Consider the following 18083-nt stretch of genomic DNA (forward strand, 5'->3'; position numbering starts at 1 on the left):
GGTGCTTTCCAAACTGTGTGTTGCGACACATTAGTGTGTTGGCTGCAGTGTGTAGGTGTGTTGCACAAACACTCCCCACACTCCTCACAGGGCTAGAAAGGGATTAGTTTAACCTCTGGTTTTCTAGTGAAACTGAATCACTGTGTTGCGAAATGATGCATGTCTAAAAAGTGTGTCACCAACATGAAAAGTTTGGAAAACTCTGCTCTAGATTATGATTGCTTTCTAGCAGGGAGTAGACTGGGTAGGTGGCTTAGCTAGACAAGTACTGTAGGCCAATGCTATGCATGCTTCCTGGAAGCAGTGATTCCCAACAACCAAACACAAAATCTCTACAAACCAATTAAGAGTGAATGCTCATTAAACAGCCAACCGCTGTCTAGTTTCCCTACAAATGTATCAGGCTGTATGTTCAATAAACAGGTTGTTGGGAAGTATCCGTAATCACATCCTTACAGAACCATGTGTTCATTGGGGCTTGCAATGTGCATGGGGTTGCAACCTCAATGCCAGGAAAGTATATTATAATCCTTAGCCATAAATGTGCAGATAGAGCAACTGAAGTCAATACAAAGCAGGAAAACCTCAGTGCCAGCCCAATCTGTTATTTCATTTATTAAGGCAGAGGCTTCATGGAAGGTTGGCTCCGTGTAGGGGTATGCATATGCAGGATTCAGCCACCATGGCCTTTCTAGGCATTCTACCTAATGAGGTTGTTGAGTTCGCAGTATCTCAGTCACTCTTGCAGTCCTAGACCCCTATACCTGTGGGAGTAAATTCTGTTGAAGTCAGTGAGACTTCCATGCAAGTGCACGTGCATAAAGAGGATTGTGCTACAAGGGGCAGAATTCTGGAGCACAACTTCTGACCCGTGTGTCATTTTTAAAATTATTTCCCCAGGTAAAAAGCTCGCTACATGTAGTACGCTAGCTCATTAGTGAAAGGACGGTGTGGGGACCTCTTTTCTCCGACATGCATGGAGCTCTTAGTCGTGAGAATCTAAAAAGAACACAGCCACTGAGCCACCGGTCGCGTGAAATTCCACCACCACATTGTGCTCCCGTGTCCACTAGCATTAATTCGAAGTGTGCCCGGTGCAATCCGAGCCCAATAGGGATCAGAAGAAAAAGATCATCTGAAAGGTTTGTACGGACCTATCCCTTCTTAGCGTTACTTATGATTAGTTTTGCAAAAAGCTCTCTGTCGTTTAGGAGGTCGGCAGAGGAGGGAATATGGACAGAGAGGAGCACGCGTGTTTTGTTTCTGCTTGCTCCACGAGCGGAGGGCTTTGCTCCGCCAAGCCGCCTTTCGCCGAGAAGGCACAGCCCCCTCCTCCTCCTCCTCCTCTGAGCAAATAAAAAAAGGCGAAGCGGGGGCGCGCGGCAGCGGCAGCGGCAGCAGCCCGGTCTCCTCTCCCTCCCTTCCAGCCTGCTCTCCAGGTAGGCGCCTCCCGGCCGCCGCTGCCAGCAGAGGTTCCTCGCGCTGCCCCGAAAGATGGCTGCGCCCCTCGAGCTCCCTCGCCGCCCTGCCCGGATCCTGCTGCTGCTGCCCCTCTCCTGGGTCTTGGGGCTCCCCGGGGGCAGCTGCTCAGCCCCGGAGCAGCTGGGTCCGGATCCCCTGCCGGAATCCGCCTTGCAAAAGCCCACCGTCCTCCTCGCCCTCCTCGCCAGGAACGCTGCCCACTCCCTGCCCCACTTCCTCGGCTGCCTGGAGAGGCTGCGGTACCCCAAGAACAGGATCGCCCTCTGGTAAGTTGGCCGAAGGCCGAAGGGGGGGAGACCTCAGTGACCTCATCCCGACGGAGGCTGGGCGAGAGAAAAGTTTCCAGGTAGCTGCATCAAGGCGATGGATGGAGGAAAACGTGCGGGTTGGTTGGAGTTTGCAGGCAAGGTTGCCAACTGATCAAGGGGCCAGAGTTCTACCAGGTCTGCTCCTGTGCCATTAGCTGAAGCTGGGTCTTCAGAAATCCACAGATGAAAAATTTCACCCTGTGATGGAAGCAATATTTTTGTCACCTTTGATGTTGCCTGCATAGGATACTGCTGTTAAAGATCCGGAGGCGGGGGGGGGGTGAGTAAAAGACTGGAAGCACCTGGTGGGATGAATGGAAGGTGAGATGGGAGAGGCACAACCAAGCAGGGTGGAAAATCTAAAGTTGCAATTTGTAATCCTATGTATTTGAGAGCTAACCCCCTGAACTCACCGGGACTTGCTTCTGAGTAAATTTGCTCAGGTTCACAATGGTTTACTGGCATATACGAGTAGTGTAACAGAACGTGCAGGAGTCTAAAATTGGGACTTAATCTTGCCGTCTGCAGCAGTGACTGCATACAGGAAGCACAAGACAGATGAGGAGAATCTTGGTGGCTCAGAAGCCCGTTGAGATTTGTCATGGCTGCATAGATTCTTGATCTTCTGCAAAAGGAAGGGGGAAGGCAGACGTCAGTGCTTAGCAAGGCTGTGGGCTTCTGGAATTGGGTTTGACAAGCTGTTGCTACTAAGCAGTTTTCAATTGAACGAGATGGAAAAATTATAACCCTTTTTTGCATGCTCTAACTGCAGTACCTGGTTGTCCCCAAGCAATTTATTAATAACTAGGCTTTTGCAGCTGTTGCTTTTGCACAGGGAGAGATTTCTTGGAAGCAGTTAGTTTGTGTGTGTTTTCTGCCCCTGCCAAGAGAGAACTGTGTCTATTTGTGAGTACCACTTCATCATTCAGTTACGTCTGTCACAGAAACCCCACTGAACATCACCTTGGCTTGTTCTGTTGGGTTTCTGTGGGAGACTGAAATCACAGCAGTTTCCCTCTCTCCTTGCCCGCAATGGGAATACAGTAGCTGTACAACTGTCTCCAGAAGCATTAAGTGCAAGAGGTAACTCAATCTCCAAGCCATGTGTTTGGGAGGGTAGGGCACATGTGGTAGAAGGAAGGACCAGCCCGTGGCTAACTGTAAGGGAGCGAAGAAGGAGGAGCATAGTTTCCAAACAAAAGCGGCAGAGGCTGATGGGGCTTGCTGTCACTCTTCAGAACAACTTAGAGGGGTTTATTGCAGGGGGCTCTGTTCACACCTGTGCTTTAAATGGTTTCCCAAATGAAAAAAACACATGTTCCAGTATGATTCCCCCTCCCACTGTACAGATAAGGATCTCTGTGTATGGTTACAGACTGGCAACTTGCCAAAAGTCAGACCATAATATCCAGCTCCATCATAAGTGGAGTGATTTAAGTTGTGCATCTCGTAATCCCCGCCCCTGCCTCTCTCATGACAAGTTTGTTACACTGTGCTAAATAGCCTCGAAAGGCAGTCATGGTTCCAAAGGACCTTCTTTCTTTCAGCAGTCTCAGTCTATTGCACAAATTTGGGCATCAGGACAGCCTCTAGACAGGTGAGGAAGCATTCTTTTAAAAAGAAACCTGGACATGCTCAAGTCTATTTGGCCTCCGATGTTAGAATTCTTGTAAAAGTAACAACCGTGTTTGATTGCTGTACCAAGAAGTTCATGGGGAGCACCTAAAACACAGTGGAAGAGCCCCTGTTTTGCATGCAAAAGGCAATGATGTAATGATGGCAGTGCATTATTAATTAGGAACTTGGAAATGTTCCCTTGGAGATGAATGTGAAGTACGCAAGGTCACAACAGTAAAATATAAACAGAAAGAGCATTCATGTGCTTAGTTGTTCTTTTTTTAAAGCAGGACTGTCACATTAAGAAGGAAAGATGCTCATTAATCATAGTGAGCTTCGAAGTTGGAGAGAGCAAAGCTTTTTCTTGTACCATTGGTCCTCAAAATAAATTTGCATTGATGTATTTTCTAAAAATGTAAGCAGAATATTTCTTTCCCCATTACCTGCAGTTTTAGGAGTATGAAGGTTGCTTTTAAAGGTTCTGTGGCTTTAAAAAATCACCTGGATGACTTCTTTAAATTTTCCACTGACATCTTATAGACCATTAATATGCCCATGAGAGTACTGTATTCTGAACACTTGGATAAAGTACAGCATTAAAACCATAAAGACAATGTCGACAGAAGTCCAGGTGGTATGTAATTCCATCTTGGGACGAGGTGTTCTTAATAGAACTATAAAAAGAATAAGATAAATATATTATTAAGCCATTCACATGTTTTGCTGAATTATAGTCTTGGCAGAGTTCAAACAGCATCACTATTTATTTTCCCTTTATGCCTGAGAAAGCAGCATGGCAGAAGGGGGAGCAGGTGCAGATGTCTCTAGCACTACCTATGTCAATGCTAGGTCCTGTTGCACCTTTTACTGTTTGCCTTGCACTCTGAGAAGACCCCAGGAACCCCAGGAGAGAACAGGTGGCAGCTTTGTAGAAAACAGCTGGCTTCCCACTAGTCTCTACTGTTGTAGGAGAGGTTGGGTTGAGAGATACATCTTTGCTTCTCTGAAGGTTGAACAACTCTTTGCTTGTGGAGAGAAAAGAGGGACACGAGAAAGGATAATGGGTAGTAGCTGCAGTGTACAATTCCTGTGACTAGGTGCAGAGAAAAGGAATAAAAAAGAACATATTCAGACTGGCCTTTTGTAGCTTTGGTTTTGTTTGCTCAAGTAACTCTCCAACTGCAGAACTTGTTTTTAATTACTTTGCAATTTGGTACCTCGGTTTTCGAACGTAATCTGTTCTGGAAGACCATTCGAGTTACGAAACGTTCAAAAACTGAAACTCAATAGCCAACAACTAGGCTTCAGGGTTTTACACTCAGTGGAAGTCGCGTTTCCTGTTCTACTTCCAAGGCGTGTTCGAAAACCAAAGCATTTACTTCCGGGTTGACGGCGTTCGAGTTCCGAAACATTCGTCAATGGAGACATTCAAAAACCGAGGTACCCCTGTATCACTTGTTTTACCAGTCTCACTGAAGTGTTAGCATTATCTGTACCAGCCTTCCTTTGTAGTTTTCAGGAGCTAATTGGTCTTCCCCAAATTCATTGTACACGGTTCTGCCATGGAGTACAGCCCAGACCAAAGCCAGGAGAGTCAGTGGAGAAGACAATGGTTGTGCCATAGGGCATGGGAAGCCTACAGTCAATTGTTTAGTATTTTGAGAGGGTTCAGCTGCAATTTCCGTCCTTTGCAGTGATGCTTTTTTTTAAAAAAATAATGTTTGCATTTAATTTCCTCTCTGAGTCAGTGAATATTGATGATGTTCCCTATTCAGGGGTCAGTTAAAGGCTAAATGTGGTCGTTTTCCATAGCTAAATATGTATGGCTTTTTAGTGGCCCTCTTTCCTCAAGGCACATATGGACGGTTTTCCTGTTGATTTTGCCTTTTTGCTCTTACCATGTTTTATCAAGTGGCAGGCAGCCTTCTCAATATCCTGCATTTCAGTTTTGAAGTACTATGTGAAGACTTCCTTGTCCTGGTGACCATCTTCATGTTCAAATAGGAACGGCTTTTTTTTTTTTTTTTTTGTATTCTCAGGAGGCTGTTTTGTTTTCCAGGTAGATATATTCTGTGGGCCAGAATTGTCACAGAAACCTGCCTCCTCACAAGAGAAGGAGTTACAATAAAATGCAGTATGTCACAAACTGAATTCTGTGAAATTCAAATTGTAATACAGTGCAATAAAGTTGAATATATGAAGAAGCAATAATAATACAATTAAAGACCACACAGAATCTAGCACAGCACATTACCGTTGCTGCAACAACATCAAGTTGTCCACCAGGACCCTCAATAATTTTCACATGGTTAATGGGGGAAAGTTTGGGAACCATTGCTCTAGATGATACTGCTTCACACAGTGGTGGAATTGGCAGTGCATAAGCATGGTCACCAGTGGCTCACCCCTTCTTGTGGCATGCACGTGGGGCAGTGGGGGGCTGCCTGCCTGTGCTGTGCTTTTGCAGAAGATGCAAACACCACTTTCTGATGCTGTTATCTCCTGCAGAATCACAAAGGAGAAGGAGAAGAAAAAACATCTACAGAGAAATGGGGGTGGTTTTCTCTCCCGATAGTTAGGCTGAATTCTACAATTAAGTCCACTGGTGCATTTGCACCTAGCCCTAATTATGATTTGGTCCCCCCCCCAAAGTATAGGAAGGGTCTATTCATCTCATCCATGCACCCCAAAAAGAAAAATGATATATTTTGTATGTATGATAACCCAGACACTATCTTTTCCCTCTCTGGCTAAACTTAGGCACTAAAGGAATGTTTTTGACTCCCTTGTCCTCTTTTGGCATCTCAGCAAGCAAAAGTTGCTCATGGCAGCAATCTGTTCTTAATTTAATGCATAGTGGCCAAATAATAGCCTGCAACACCAAAAAGCATAGAAGCCCTTGCTGCGCCACCACGGACAGATGATTAGCACTAGAGCAGAGGATCAAAGGTCCTGCTGACTCTGCTTGCCCAGTAGCCACCTACTAGCAGAAAGCAGGCAGGAAGACAGGTAGAAAACAGATGTGTTTTATAGTATTGTTGATTCGGTGTAAAATGACACTTTTGGAAGGTTATATGCCTGGGAACCTGCACATCCCTTGCACCGCTGCTTTTAACCCTTCTTTCTCCCCCACCAGCCACATATCTGGATGTGTATTTGTCCGGTTGAAAGAGAAAGTGTCTGAGGAGGAGGGTTGCAGGGAGAATGGTGAGGCAGGATCTCTGCCAAACATGTTGCTTTAGCCTCAGTTTCGGAGAGAGAGAAGCAGTCCATAAATGGCAGTACAGTATTTAATTGTTAAGATTTTAGACTGGGTGTTAATATTCTTCCAAAAGTCAATATTGGTTGGCCTCTCTCTGCAGTTTCCTCTCTTTCCCCCACCCCTCTAATTGATTTGAGTCCATGAATTATTCACTGCTGAGCTCCTGGAAAAAGTAAACTGTTGCATCCCAAAGGTAATGGTAGTGGACATGTGGATAGGTTCCATGAACTGTGAAGGTATAAATCAGACTTGATTGAAGGAGCTGAATGTGACTCCCAGCAAGAGCTGAAAAGAGGAGTCGATGCAGGCGAGGGACACACGGAGGAGCCCAGCAAGGAGTTACGGGGCCTGAAGTTAGCTGCCCCTTAGATAGAATCACACATCACAGCTTGGCTTGGGACGCCCATCATCTTGAGGTGGCTGGGAGCAGGAGAGCTTGCAAAGTATTTAAATTTAATCAGACCCTCAATATAGAAAGGTTAAAGGTAAAGGAAAAGGACCCATGGGTGGCTAAGTCCAGTCAAATTCAACTCTACTTTCAGGCTGAGGGAGCCGGCATTTGGTCTGCAGTCAGCTTTCTGGGTCACGTGGCCAGCATGACTCAACCGCTTCTGGCGCAATGGGACACCGTGACGGAAGCCAGAGCGCACGGAAACAGCATTTGTGTGTTTTCCAAAGCACATAGTCTCAAAATACTGCCTCCCTCCATATGACCCCACTGGGCCTGCAATCATCCTCTGAGGCTGTTTTTCGTGTGTCCCTCCCCAAGAGAGGTCCAGAGGGTGGACCTTTTCTGCAGTGGCTCCCACTTGTGGAATGCTCTGCCCAGTTTGGTGCCTTCATTATACACCTTTAGGCGCCAGGTGAAAATGTTCCTCTTCAACCAGGCTTTGGGCATACTAACTGTTATGTACTGAAGTTCTCACCCTGGGCCAGCAGGGGGATACTGTAGATAGTTATGCAAATAAGGGATCGAAAGTGACGTTCAGTGATTGGATAGTTTTAGAAAATTGTTACAGTTACGTTGTACTGGAGCTCTATATAAGCAGGCTGGCTGAACCCTTCAGTTCAGTTCTGTCCTGGCCTGTGAATAAACAAGAGCTGTTTGAAGAATCGCTGTGTCGTCTGATATGTTCACCCACAACTTAACACTAACATCCTATATCCTTTTAAATGTCTTTGTGGGAGGGGAAGGAGGGTTGTTTTGATTTGTTTTATTCTTAATATGTTTTTTGCATTTTTATCTTGTATTTTTGTGCTGTGAACCACCCTGAGATCTATAGATGAAGGGTAGAATACAAATTCAATAAATAATGAAAATAGCTGTGTCAGATAAGGCCAGTGTTGTGCCCATGTCGAGCTGAGAGATGCTGGCTTGCTGGCCAGCACCCAGATGCATCGCCCACTTCTGAGGCAGGCTGTGTTTTCTTTCAGCAGTGCTGAAAGTGGTCAGGAACCCAGGTGGATACGAAGCAAAACTGGCACTGCAAGTTTAAACTGGCTTAACAGTAATTTCCCCTCACTAGGGAATTTTGAGAACTGTAGTTCTGTGAGGGGGAGGCTAAGGACTTATTGAAGAGAATTCTCAATATTCAATTGTTTTGGGTAACACCATGGCGGTTAATTTGAATTTATAGCTTATAGAACCAATATAGGTTATAAACTTTTTGGTGAGGGAGGGTGTCCTGCCTGATTGTAGGCTGAGGTACAACTTATTTTTATCACTTATATAAGTTATAGACTCAGGGGTGGGATGTGGATGTCTTTCTGAATTTGCGCTATACCTGTTGAAGCTCTTGCAAAGTACCCCGTGGCAAGGAGCCTTGGTGCTTTCTGAATGGCTGCAAACCCAAAAAAGGTCAGAGGGAGATTCCCACCCACCCCATCTTTCCCTCAAACCTGGTGAAAAGTAGGAGCTTGTCCCTGATGCAGCCTGCACCTGTGAAGACCAAATAGTTGCCCTTGCCCCTTATAGGCTGTTGAATATGTTTATTTACCATGTTGCATTTGTCTATTATTGATGAATTGTCAAAGTCTCTGAGCTGCCTTGAAAATGGGATAGGGAATTTCACTGTACACTGCGGTAGAGGAGTCTCTGACCTTGTCAGTGGAATGCTGGAAGTGAACCGGAGGCTTGTCCACGCTCAATATGTTTCCATCTGTTTCACAATGCAGAACAAGCAAATAAAGTCCACATAAGAGGCATCTAAGTGTCAGTATGATGCTCCCCTTTTTGTACAGCATTTTGAATTATCTGTTTACAATATGACTTGTGTAGATCTGTATTTCCCAAACTTCTGAGAGCTGAGGCATGCTTAGTGGGTTTTTTTTTAAATTTTTAAATAAAACTGGTGGCATGATTCACTCTTGCACTCAAAAGATTTGCTTTCAGAATGTCTAAGACCAAAATCTATCATTCCATAGAGATGCCCTCATCTCTGAATGGGCTGTTTGGATAGGTGTGTCTTGATTCAAAGGAGGTGAGCTCCGAACAGTGACTTGTGCAGAAGAGACACCTGTAGCCCCTTCTAGGAACAGATAACTAGTACAGCTTTTAATTCAGAGAGATTGGCCCATCCTATCACACCAAATGTTGAGATGTAGCAGAATTAACCCCCTTCAGTGAAGGCCAGTTGAAATGAAATAAGGCTAGAGTCAATAATCATGCAGAGACACACTGGGTAGCCTCCTTGTAGGAGTATAGTTCAGGCTTGCAAGAACTTTTAATTGCACAAATTGGGAATGACTATTGCAAGGTATGACAGCAGGAGTTCTTTGGATTTGTTTAATCCCCTAACTAAGTCTGTCGTTGCATTTATGAACACTCTTATAATGGGCTGTGTGAGCCTTGAGCAATAAATTCTTTCAGACAGCTTTTTTATTATGATTTTTTTATAAACAGTATCAGGTTACTGGAACAACCTGGCAAAGGTCATTTTCTGTAGCTCACACGAGGGTAATAATTGCCCTAATACGCTTTGTTGAACATTTTTTTCCTGGAACCGGAGACCATCAAATTACTCATCTCAAAGTACAAAATCTGGTTCAGAAATGGTCTGACTACATGAAAATCTTAGCTGTATTGAGCACTTTACATTCACTTGCCATGTATTTTTCTTAATAAAGTCCAGGCCAATCTGGAGATTATACTGATAAGAATGGAAGGTGTATATAGGGTGATTCCGTTTTGGCATTAATGTGGCTGGTTGTTGTGCTCATAAAGCAGAATGATCTTCCCAGTGAGTTGGTATTTCAGGCCAATGAAGTCATAGCTGTCTGCCCGGCAGTCTCCAGCTTGGAATCATTCATGCAAAATAAAGTTATTGCCAGAATTTCTCTTCACATACCTGCATTTGACGGAGGGCTCCTTGGACAGGTCAAGAGAGGTTTTGTTTGGTCAGTGGCATTTTCTTGTAATGGGAATCTTCCTAAGACAGATCTGTCCTAAACTGCAAGCAAGAGAGCATACATGAGGCCCATCTCACAATCCATGTAGCACCAGGACCATGACACTTTAATCTGGCTCAGTTCTAGAAAGCAGACTAAACAAGCTAGAGGCAAAGCTAGATAGTAAGTACAGCAGTTTTGGGGTGAAGGATGAGTCATAGCAGATCAAATAGCCACAAACAGATTGTAGTACAGGGATAGGCAACCTAAGGCCCGGGGGCTGGATGCAGCCCAATTGCCTTCTCAATCTGGCCCACGGACAGTCTGGGAATCAGCGGGTTTTGACATGAGTAGAATGTGTCTTTTTATTTCAAATGAGTAGAATGTGTCTGGGTTATTTGTGGGGCATAGGAATTCGTTCATCCCCCCCCCCAAATATATATATATATAGTCCGGCCCACCACATGGTCTGAGGGACGGTGGACCAGCCCATGGCTGGAAAAGGCTGCTGACCTGTTGTATTAGCTCATCTACAACAATAAGAGTAAAGGGAATTATGTGTTCTCTGGACACTCTCCAAGATGCACAGTTGGTTTGCCCCTTCCACATATGATTCAAATTCAAAATGAATTTATTCTCTTTTCCACCCTCTAACTGCCAACAGAAGTAACTGTTTACCAGTCACCGATTGAGAGAACGAGCCAAGCAGGTTGCCACAGACATGTCTCATGCGCACGCCTGTGGCTTGAAACTCTTGAGGCAGACAAAAATAAAACTGACAAAATCCCTTATCCTGCATACTACATAACTGTAAACTCATTCTCCAAGGCAGGCCCTTTCGTATCCAAAGTAGTCCATGAATGCACAAGAGGGAGTTCTTAGGTTTGCAGAAATCCCCCCCAAAAAAGTGGGGAAAACCCTAAAAGGCAAGGGGGGTCAGAAGCAGCCCAAAGTGGGCGTTCCTTTCATAACTGAGAAACACAAAGATATTCCGTGAGAGTAACCACACTCATGCTGTGGTTAACAAATTGCACACCAGCTCCTTATAATTGGAACCAGTTTGGTCACTTAGATAGTTTAACAAAATTGTCCTAGGAGCTAGTGGCATTTTGATTGTTTTAAGGATATTGCTTTTGTTGACTTCAGTTGGTGCCGAATCATTTTGAAGCCATAGTCAAGGGGTAGGGAATTCAATCAGACTAGCAGGCTGTATCTTTATCTCCCCCTGTCTCCAAGGGCCAAGTTTGACAGATGGGTGGGGCTACTGACCATTGACTCACCTGATGTCACAATGGCCTCAGGTGCCCTATTTTCGCTCACACAGTTTGAAATTAAACACTGCAGGCAGAGGCACAGTGTTTTGCACACCCTGGTGATCAGCTTTGCAGGGGTTTTGCAAACTTCCATTTGGGCCAAACATTTCTTTACCTTCCCTATGCATATGGTGTCCTTTATGATGTCAGGTATAGAGCAACTGGGTGGCTTGACCAGAATGGCTTTTGGGCCCAAATAGGAAGTCCGGACAGGCTTCATTAGTCTCGCTGTAGCTAGAAGAAAGCTTACAAACTGCGGTATGAGCTAACTATCATTTAATTTGCCATAAAAGTTAGTGCAGATGTGAGTGGTTATTTTGTGGCTGTAATGGTAGTTATCCCAAGAGAGAGAGGAAATACCCAAACAAATGGGGAAAAGAGGTGCTGCGCAGTATGTGTGCTCCTGATGGCCAACCCATGATTTGGCTGTGAGACATTATATCCATTCTTGGTCAGTTTCTAGTCCAAATTCACCCATTGCGCTTCATGGCTGAGTGGAAATTTGAACCAAAGTGTCTCCTGTCCAGATCTGGCACAGTGTCCACTAAATTCTTGGCTCTCGTGACTCTAATGCAGAAGTGCAAGTCACAGTATCCCTGTGTGCACAACCCTTGAGACTGAGAACCCAGTCACTCTAGGACACATGTTGCACTCTTGCTAAGTGCTTGTTGAGACGGATTTCATAAAATCTTTCTTACAAGTCTGCCTTCAGGCCATGCTCATTGTTCCCCAAAATTTATGAACTTCATTGCATGCTGCTGGATCTGTAAAAACATGTCGGGAGCAACCTGTAGTCCCCCGCCCCGGTGTGTGTGTGTGTGTTTAAAGTGCCTAAGGTGGAAATTTTCTTTGGTGGGATGTTTGCTGGTTAGAATTTACCAAACCAGGCTGATATCTGTGGTTGGGTGGGTCTGAGGACGCAAAGCACGGCTAACCTTACCTTCTCTAAAAACATCTTACTTGTCTCTCCCACACACCCACTTTCTGTGTTGATTTTTTTCAGTTGGTGATCACTGAAAGTAAAAATAGAAAATAGAAGTCCTGCCAGGGTTGCAAACTTTAATCATTGACTGAAAATGGATCTTGCATATTTAAGCTGACCCCACCGCTACTCAGGGCAGGCAGCAGATTGTTGAAGGCTATTCTATGTTATCTGTATCATTTCTGCTGCTGTTCTTCTGCCATGTTTCCTCTCCTTTCTTTCAGAATATATGAACTCTTATCTGTGAGCTTGTAGATTTGCATGGTCCCAGTGAGTATAGTTTGGCTTATCATAGCAGGCAAATAGGCCAATCCTGCTACTTGGCTAGTATTGAACTTCAGATCCCACTTGGAAAATAACAGCATTTTTATATTACTATTATTTTTAAATAGGCCAGTTTAGTTCACGAGGTGCAGACTTACTGAGATGCTATCTGAAATCTGCAGTGGCCCTAATTTTTATTCATGTAGGTTCCCTCTGTTCCCTGGTACCTTTACCATGCAGTCCTCCCATCAGCTCAAACCTCCTAGGCTAAAAATGTATTAAATTGTTAGCATATCTAAGTTGATGTGTCAGCACAAAGTAGCTATTTTGGTGTAAAAGCTCAGCTATCAGAAAATAAATATGCCCCTATAAAAATAGAAGTAACTAAGCCTGAAACATTCCGCTATGTCACTTTTTATAAATAAAGCTGTTAACAATTGATATGGATCAGTGTGTAATCTTGCTTTTTATTTGACCTAGTATCTCTGTGCTATGTGAACAGTACACTTAATCCTTTACATGTTTTCCCTCCCCTGTTCTCAAAGATCAATGTTTCTGAGCAATGAAAAATAAATCAAAACTCAAAACTGATGCCAGAAATAAACACTGACCTTAAACAATGCTTGTGTAAATACTGGTTGGGTAGAAAATATATGAAAATAGGCTCTCTTCTAAAATTTCTTTCAGTGAATTTCATCAATGGTTTCCTTCTACGTTTTTTTTTGGGGGGGGGGAGGTGGGGCAGTGGAATTGCTTTAATACTGCATCTGCATCATTTTCACCCTCTGCATCATTTGCCCATGTGCCATTTAATCAGAATGGGTGTAGTGGCCAATATGTTCTGCCCATAATGCCTCAATGCAACGCCATGCATGAAGACTCAAGGATGTCCTTAAATAAAATCAGATGGGTGAACACACTATGTGAAGGCAAAGAAGATTAGAAATTTTGTTTGAGAATCATTCATTGAAAGGTTGTCTTGCCAAATGCAAGGTAGTTCTTTAAAAATGAGATTTAGATGTAATAGAAAACGCAAGTGAGTGAGAAGATTAAAGATTTTATTCTAAACAGGAAGCAATACAGCGGTACCTCTGGTTGCGAACGGGATCCATTCCAGAGCTCCGTTCACAACCTGAAAGGAACGCAACCCGCATCCGCATGTCTGTGCACGCGTGGGGCGCGATTTGTCGCTTCTGCACATACGTGTGACGTCATTTTGCACGTCTGTGCATGCGCAAGTGGCAAAACCCGGAAGTAACCCTTTCCGGTATTTCCGGGTCGCCGTGGGACGCAACCTGAAAAGACATAACCTGAATCGAATGTAACAAGAGGTATGACTGTATATACAGACCAAGCAAGCGCTTCAAGCTGCCACTTGGAATCCCTCAAGAAGCGGTGAAGTGACTCGCCCAGGAAGCCTCCGTTTGCATGGCCCCTCGACCCAGGCTTCTCTCTATTCTGCCGCAAACCATATGATTTATAGATAGCTAGATAGCTAGCCTGTGCGGCGTGCAAATTATTCATTAGCCACCCCCTCCCAATGCCTCACTTTCTCAAAACAATGTCCAACATCAAAGAAGGTGCTCATCACTATCTCTTCCTCCTGATTAGGAACTATATAGGCTGTTCTCATGCCATCAAAGAACCTAAGAGACAAGGAGAGGGGGAGGGAACAGAGGCAGGAAGAGGACAACCGAGTCAGATCACTAACTCTGGATAGATTGCCCATGCAAAGGTGGGGCATCAAAACTGAAAGACTAAGATGCTGCTGCTGCCAGAACAAAAGGGAGTTTGGCTACAGTGGAAATGCTGGGCAGGTGAATATTCTGCCCTGCACCCCTCCCCAAATTTTGCCTATGCTGAGTGTGCTAATTTCAAGGGGAGTATCCAAACTGGAGAATACACAGTACTGCCCAGAATTCAACCCACAAAAACATAGCAGGCACACACAGAGCTCTATAAATTGGATGACTTTGCTTTTAATTAAATACAAAGGGAGGAATTCAACTTTGCACTAACATAAATCTCACTTCCCTCCCCTATGCCCTGTTCTGGAGGTAGGAGACCCTCCAAAGCTAATGGGGGGGTGGCTGCAGGAGGCGGGGGGGCTGTCGCAGTAGCAGGAGTGCTTGTGCTGCCTCCTGCTAGTGCAACTACTTAGTTGGATCCATCCCCAAGCAAGGTTTACTAGCAGTTACTGGTATGGAAATATACTTGAAAGCCTGTGACCAATGCTTAGTGAAATCCTGAGGCAGAAAAAGGATTGCTTAATTATTTAGTGGAAGACTTTTCAATGCCTCATAGAATCATAAAACTGTAAAGTTGGAAGGGAGCCTGAGGGTCATCTAGTCCAACCCCCCTGCAATGCAGGAAACTCAGCTCAAGCATCCATGACAGATGACCATCCCACCTCTGCTTAAAACCTCCCAGTGAAGGAGGGTCCACCACCTTCCAAGGAAGTCCACTGCTGAACCGCTTTTACCATTAGAAAGTTCTTCCTGGTGTTCAGTTGGACTCTCCTTTCTTGTAACTTGAAGCCACTGGTTCAGTTCTTGCCCTCTGGAGCAGGAGTTATTTTGTAGTTCTTGCCTCATGCACTTCTTGCTTTCCCTTATGAATAAATTATGTAGAAGCAAGAGAGGGTTTTGCAGATGTAGCATAATTTAGATTAGGCTGTTGAGTTCAGCCTTTTCTGAATGCAATATTTTGGTCACCTTAGCAAAGCATTTGCAGTATGTATGCATGTATATGTAAGCAGCGTTCGAAACTCCCATTGTTCTAGGCACATTTTGAGATACAGAATTTCATCAGCGCAAGCAGTTTCTGATCTCTGGGCACAATACAGCGCCTAAGATTTCAGATTAAAACTGCAGAGTGGAAGGAAAGAATGACCTTTTTCTGTCTCCCCACTTCCAGCTACTCTCTGAAGACGGAAGAAGAGACCCTCTTCAGAATATTAGGGGGGTGGGCACATGATTTAAAAAGTTTTTAAAAAACATGGCAAAATAGGCTAACTATTGCCGAACATAAAAAGGACAAGTACAGTGGTACCTTGGTCTACAACCATAATCCATTTGTAAACCAAAACAGGTTGTAACCCAAGGCGCACTTTCGCCAATGGGGCCTCCAAAAAAAATTGTTTGTAATCCAAAAAAAAGGGTTGTAATCCAAAAAAAGTTTGCAAACCGGGACACCACTTCTGGGTTTGAAGGGTTTGTCATCCAAAACGTTTGCAAACCAAACTTTTTGCAAACCAAGGTACCACTGTAATATTTTTTTCAATACATGCTTGTGCATGTATCAAGGCTTCTGTCCTGACACACACACTGGGAATTTCTGGTACAGTGGTACCTCGGGTTACGTACACTTCAGGTTACATACGCTTCAGGTTACAGACTCCGCTAACCCAGAAATAGTACCTCGGGTTAAGAACTTTGCTTCAGGATGAGAACAGAAATTGTGCTTCGGCGGCGCAGCGGCAGTGGGAGGCCCCATTAGCTAAAGTGGTGCTTCAGGTTAAGAACAGTTCCAAGTTAAGAACGGACCTACGGAACGAATTAAGTTCTTAACCCAAGGGACCACTGTATATGTGCCAACCTTTCATCTTCCCCCGATGCAATTTTTAGGAGATCATTACAGTTCAGTAACTTGAATCCATCACATGCTCACATGTTGGCTGCCCTCACATAATTGTACTGAATTTCTGCAGTAGGCTGGAAAGAAGGCTTTTTTAAAAAAGGCAAATTGCTAGCATTGGGACTGAAGCAAGTGCCTTAATCTCTTCCATTCCTTTCTTGTGTGGTTCTTTAGTTTCCCATGAAGAAGAAGAAATGTCCAGTTTGGATCTCCTTTTTGTTGCAGCTCTTAACTTAAAAGTGAGATGTATATCAGAGAGTGATTTCAAGATGGTTGTGGCTGCATTTCACATTCACTGCTGTATGGTTGTGACATGGGCATAGTCAACGGGGGACAGGGCATCTCCCCCCCATCAAGTAAAACAATAGAAATACTTGACTAACTGACCAATCACGGTGGTTCAGCTCCCACTAACAAAAGCCCTGTCCCCCCTAACAAAAATCCTGGCTACGCCCATGCGCTGTGATATTTGGCAAGTAGTTGCTAAAGCACAGTAGGTAACAATGGGATACACCATTGCATTTAGGGCAGAAATCACACACACACACACACACACACACACACACACACACACTGATAGTAAGCCGCATTGAACTCAGTGTGACTTCCATTTGGGAAGATGTGTATAAGATTGCACTGTCGATCTGTTACACCTGGGAATCTTCTTTCATTCATACTATCCTACTACTTTAATCGTTGTCATTTTAGATAGTGCTATGTGTGACAGCAGATTTCCATCAGAAGAGACAAAGGGATCCATTCAGCATGTAATTTATCTTTTTTTAAAGAAAGGGAACAGCGAGGAACGTTTGACAAACTCAGGTTTCTTGAAAACAGATTGCAACTTAATTTACTCCTCTGGGGTACCACCTGCTTAAGATATGAACCAGGAAAAGTTGAGCTTGGTTCAATTACAGCAAACAATGCTGTTCTTTTGTATGACACTTGAGAGCAGTTGCTGTTCTCTTTTTTAATCTGGGGAGCTGCATAGAAACCTGTGCAACTAGATCTCTGGACTCCACAGCAAGAAATCTCCCCAAGGACCAGATGTTCTCTCTTAGAAGCTGCCCGACAGCCGTTTCTTACTCAGGTTTTCTTGATTTGATGCCACTGACTCTCAAGTCCGCATACTAGGTTTAGGTTTACCTCTTGATTATCTTGGGAGCATTCAAACGACTCCATTATCACAGTAAGATAATCTCTCTCTTTAAGAAAAGAGCCACCAGCCTGACCTGGCTATGGATACCCAGTGAGGTTGGAGGCTGATCTGGGCTGTTCTTCACTTTAGTCACTCTTTCTCCATCAACAATTCCTACCGTATTGGCCCGGATATAAGCCGCACTCGAATATAAGCTGCACTTTAAATTTGGATCCCCATTACAAATTCTCCACTGATTTATATGAGCAGCTCTCATCTCCACCCCCAGGAAGGGTGGAAAAGCTCTACTGAAACAGTAAACTGGTGCTGGGTATTTGTCTAGTTATAATAAATATGTAGTGTGAAGGCTGAGAATTCTGCTTGAGATTATGAGGGAGGAATTGAATGTAGTTCTAAGCAGTTTGCTCCACCCTGCGCGGCACGCCTCCCTCTGGAGGCTGTTCTGAGGGGTCTCCTGACCCTCCCCAAAGCCAGCTCAGGGGACATGAGGGCATGTGGGGAGGGGAGAGGGGTCCTCGTGCTGTGCTGGTGGCATTCCTTGTGTGGGCTTCCGCTGGCGGGGCTCGCTGGGTGAATCGCACTCTGGACTCCCCCTGTACAATTCTCGGAGAGAGGAAGTCTGTAGAGTACAATTCTACAACTCTTCGTTACCCTTTCCCACATTCCCAAATCA

At 44.5% G+C, this 18083-nt stretch overlaps 1 protein-coding gene across 1 annotated transcript in view; it reads left to right on the plus strand.

The window, feature by feature from the left end:
- Positions 1 to 1207: 1207 nt before the first annotated feature.
- COLGALT2 (collagen beta(1-O)galactosyltransferase 2) overlaps positions 1208 to 18083 on the plus strand; it is a 57397-nt gene continuing 40521 nt past the window's right edge. The window contains exon 1 of the mRNA XM_083621407.1: positions 1208 to 1748. Coding sequence (XP_083477533.1) covers positions 1495 to 1748 — 254 coding nt within the window. The 5' untranslated portion in view covers positions 1208 to 1494. The remainder of the gene's footprint in view (positions 1749 to 18083) is intronic.

The sequence above is a fragment of the Podarcis filfolensis genome, assembly GCF_964270895.1.
Source record: "Podarcis filfolensis genome assembly, chromosome: 6".
Lineage (NCBI taxonomy): Eukaryota > Metazoa > Chordata > Lepidosauria > Squamata > Lacertidae > Podarcis > Podarcis filfolensis.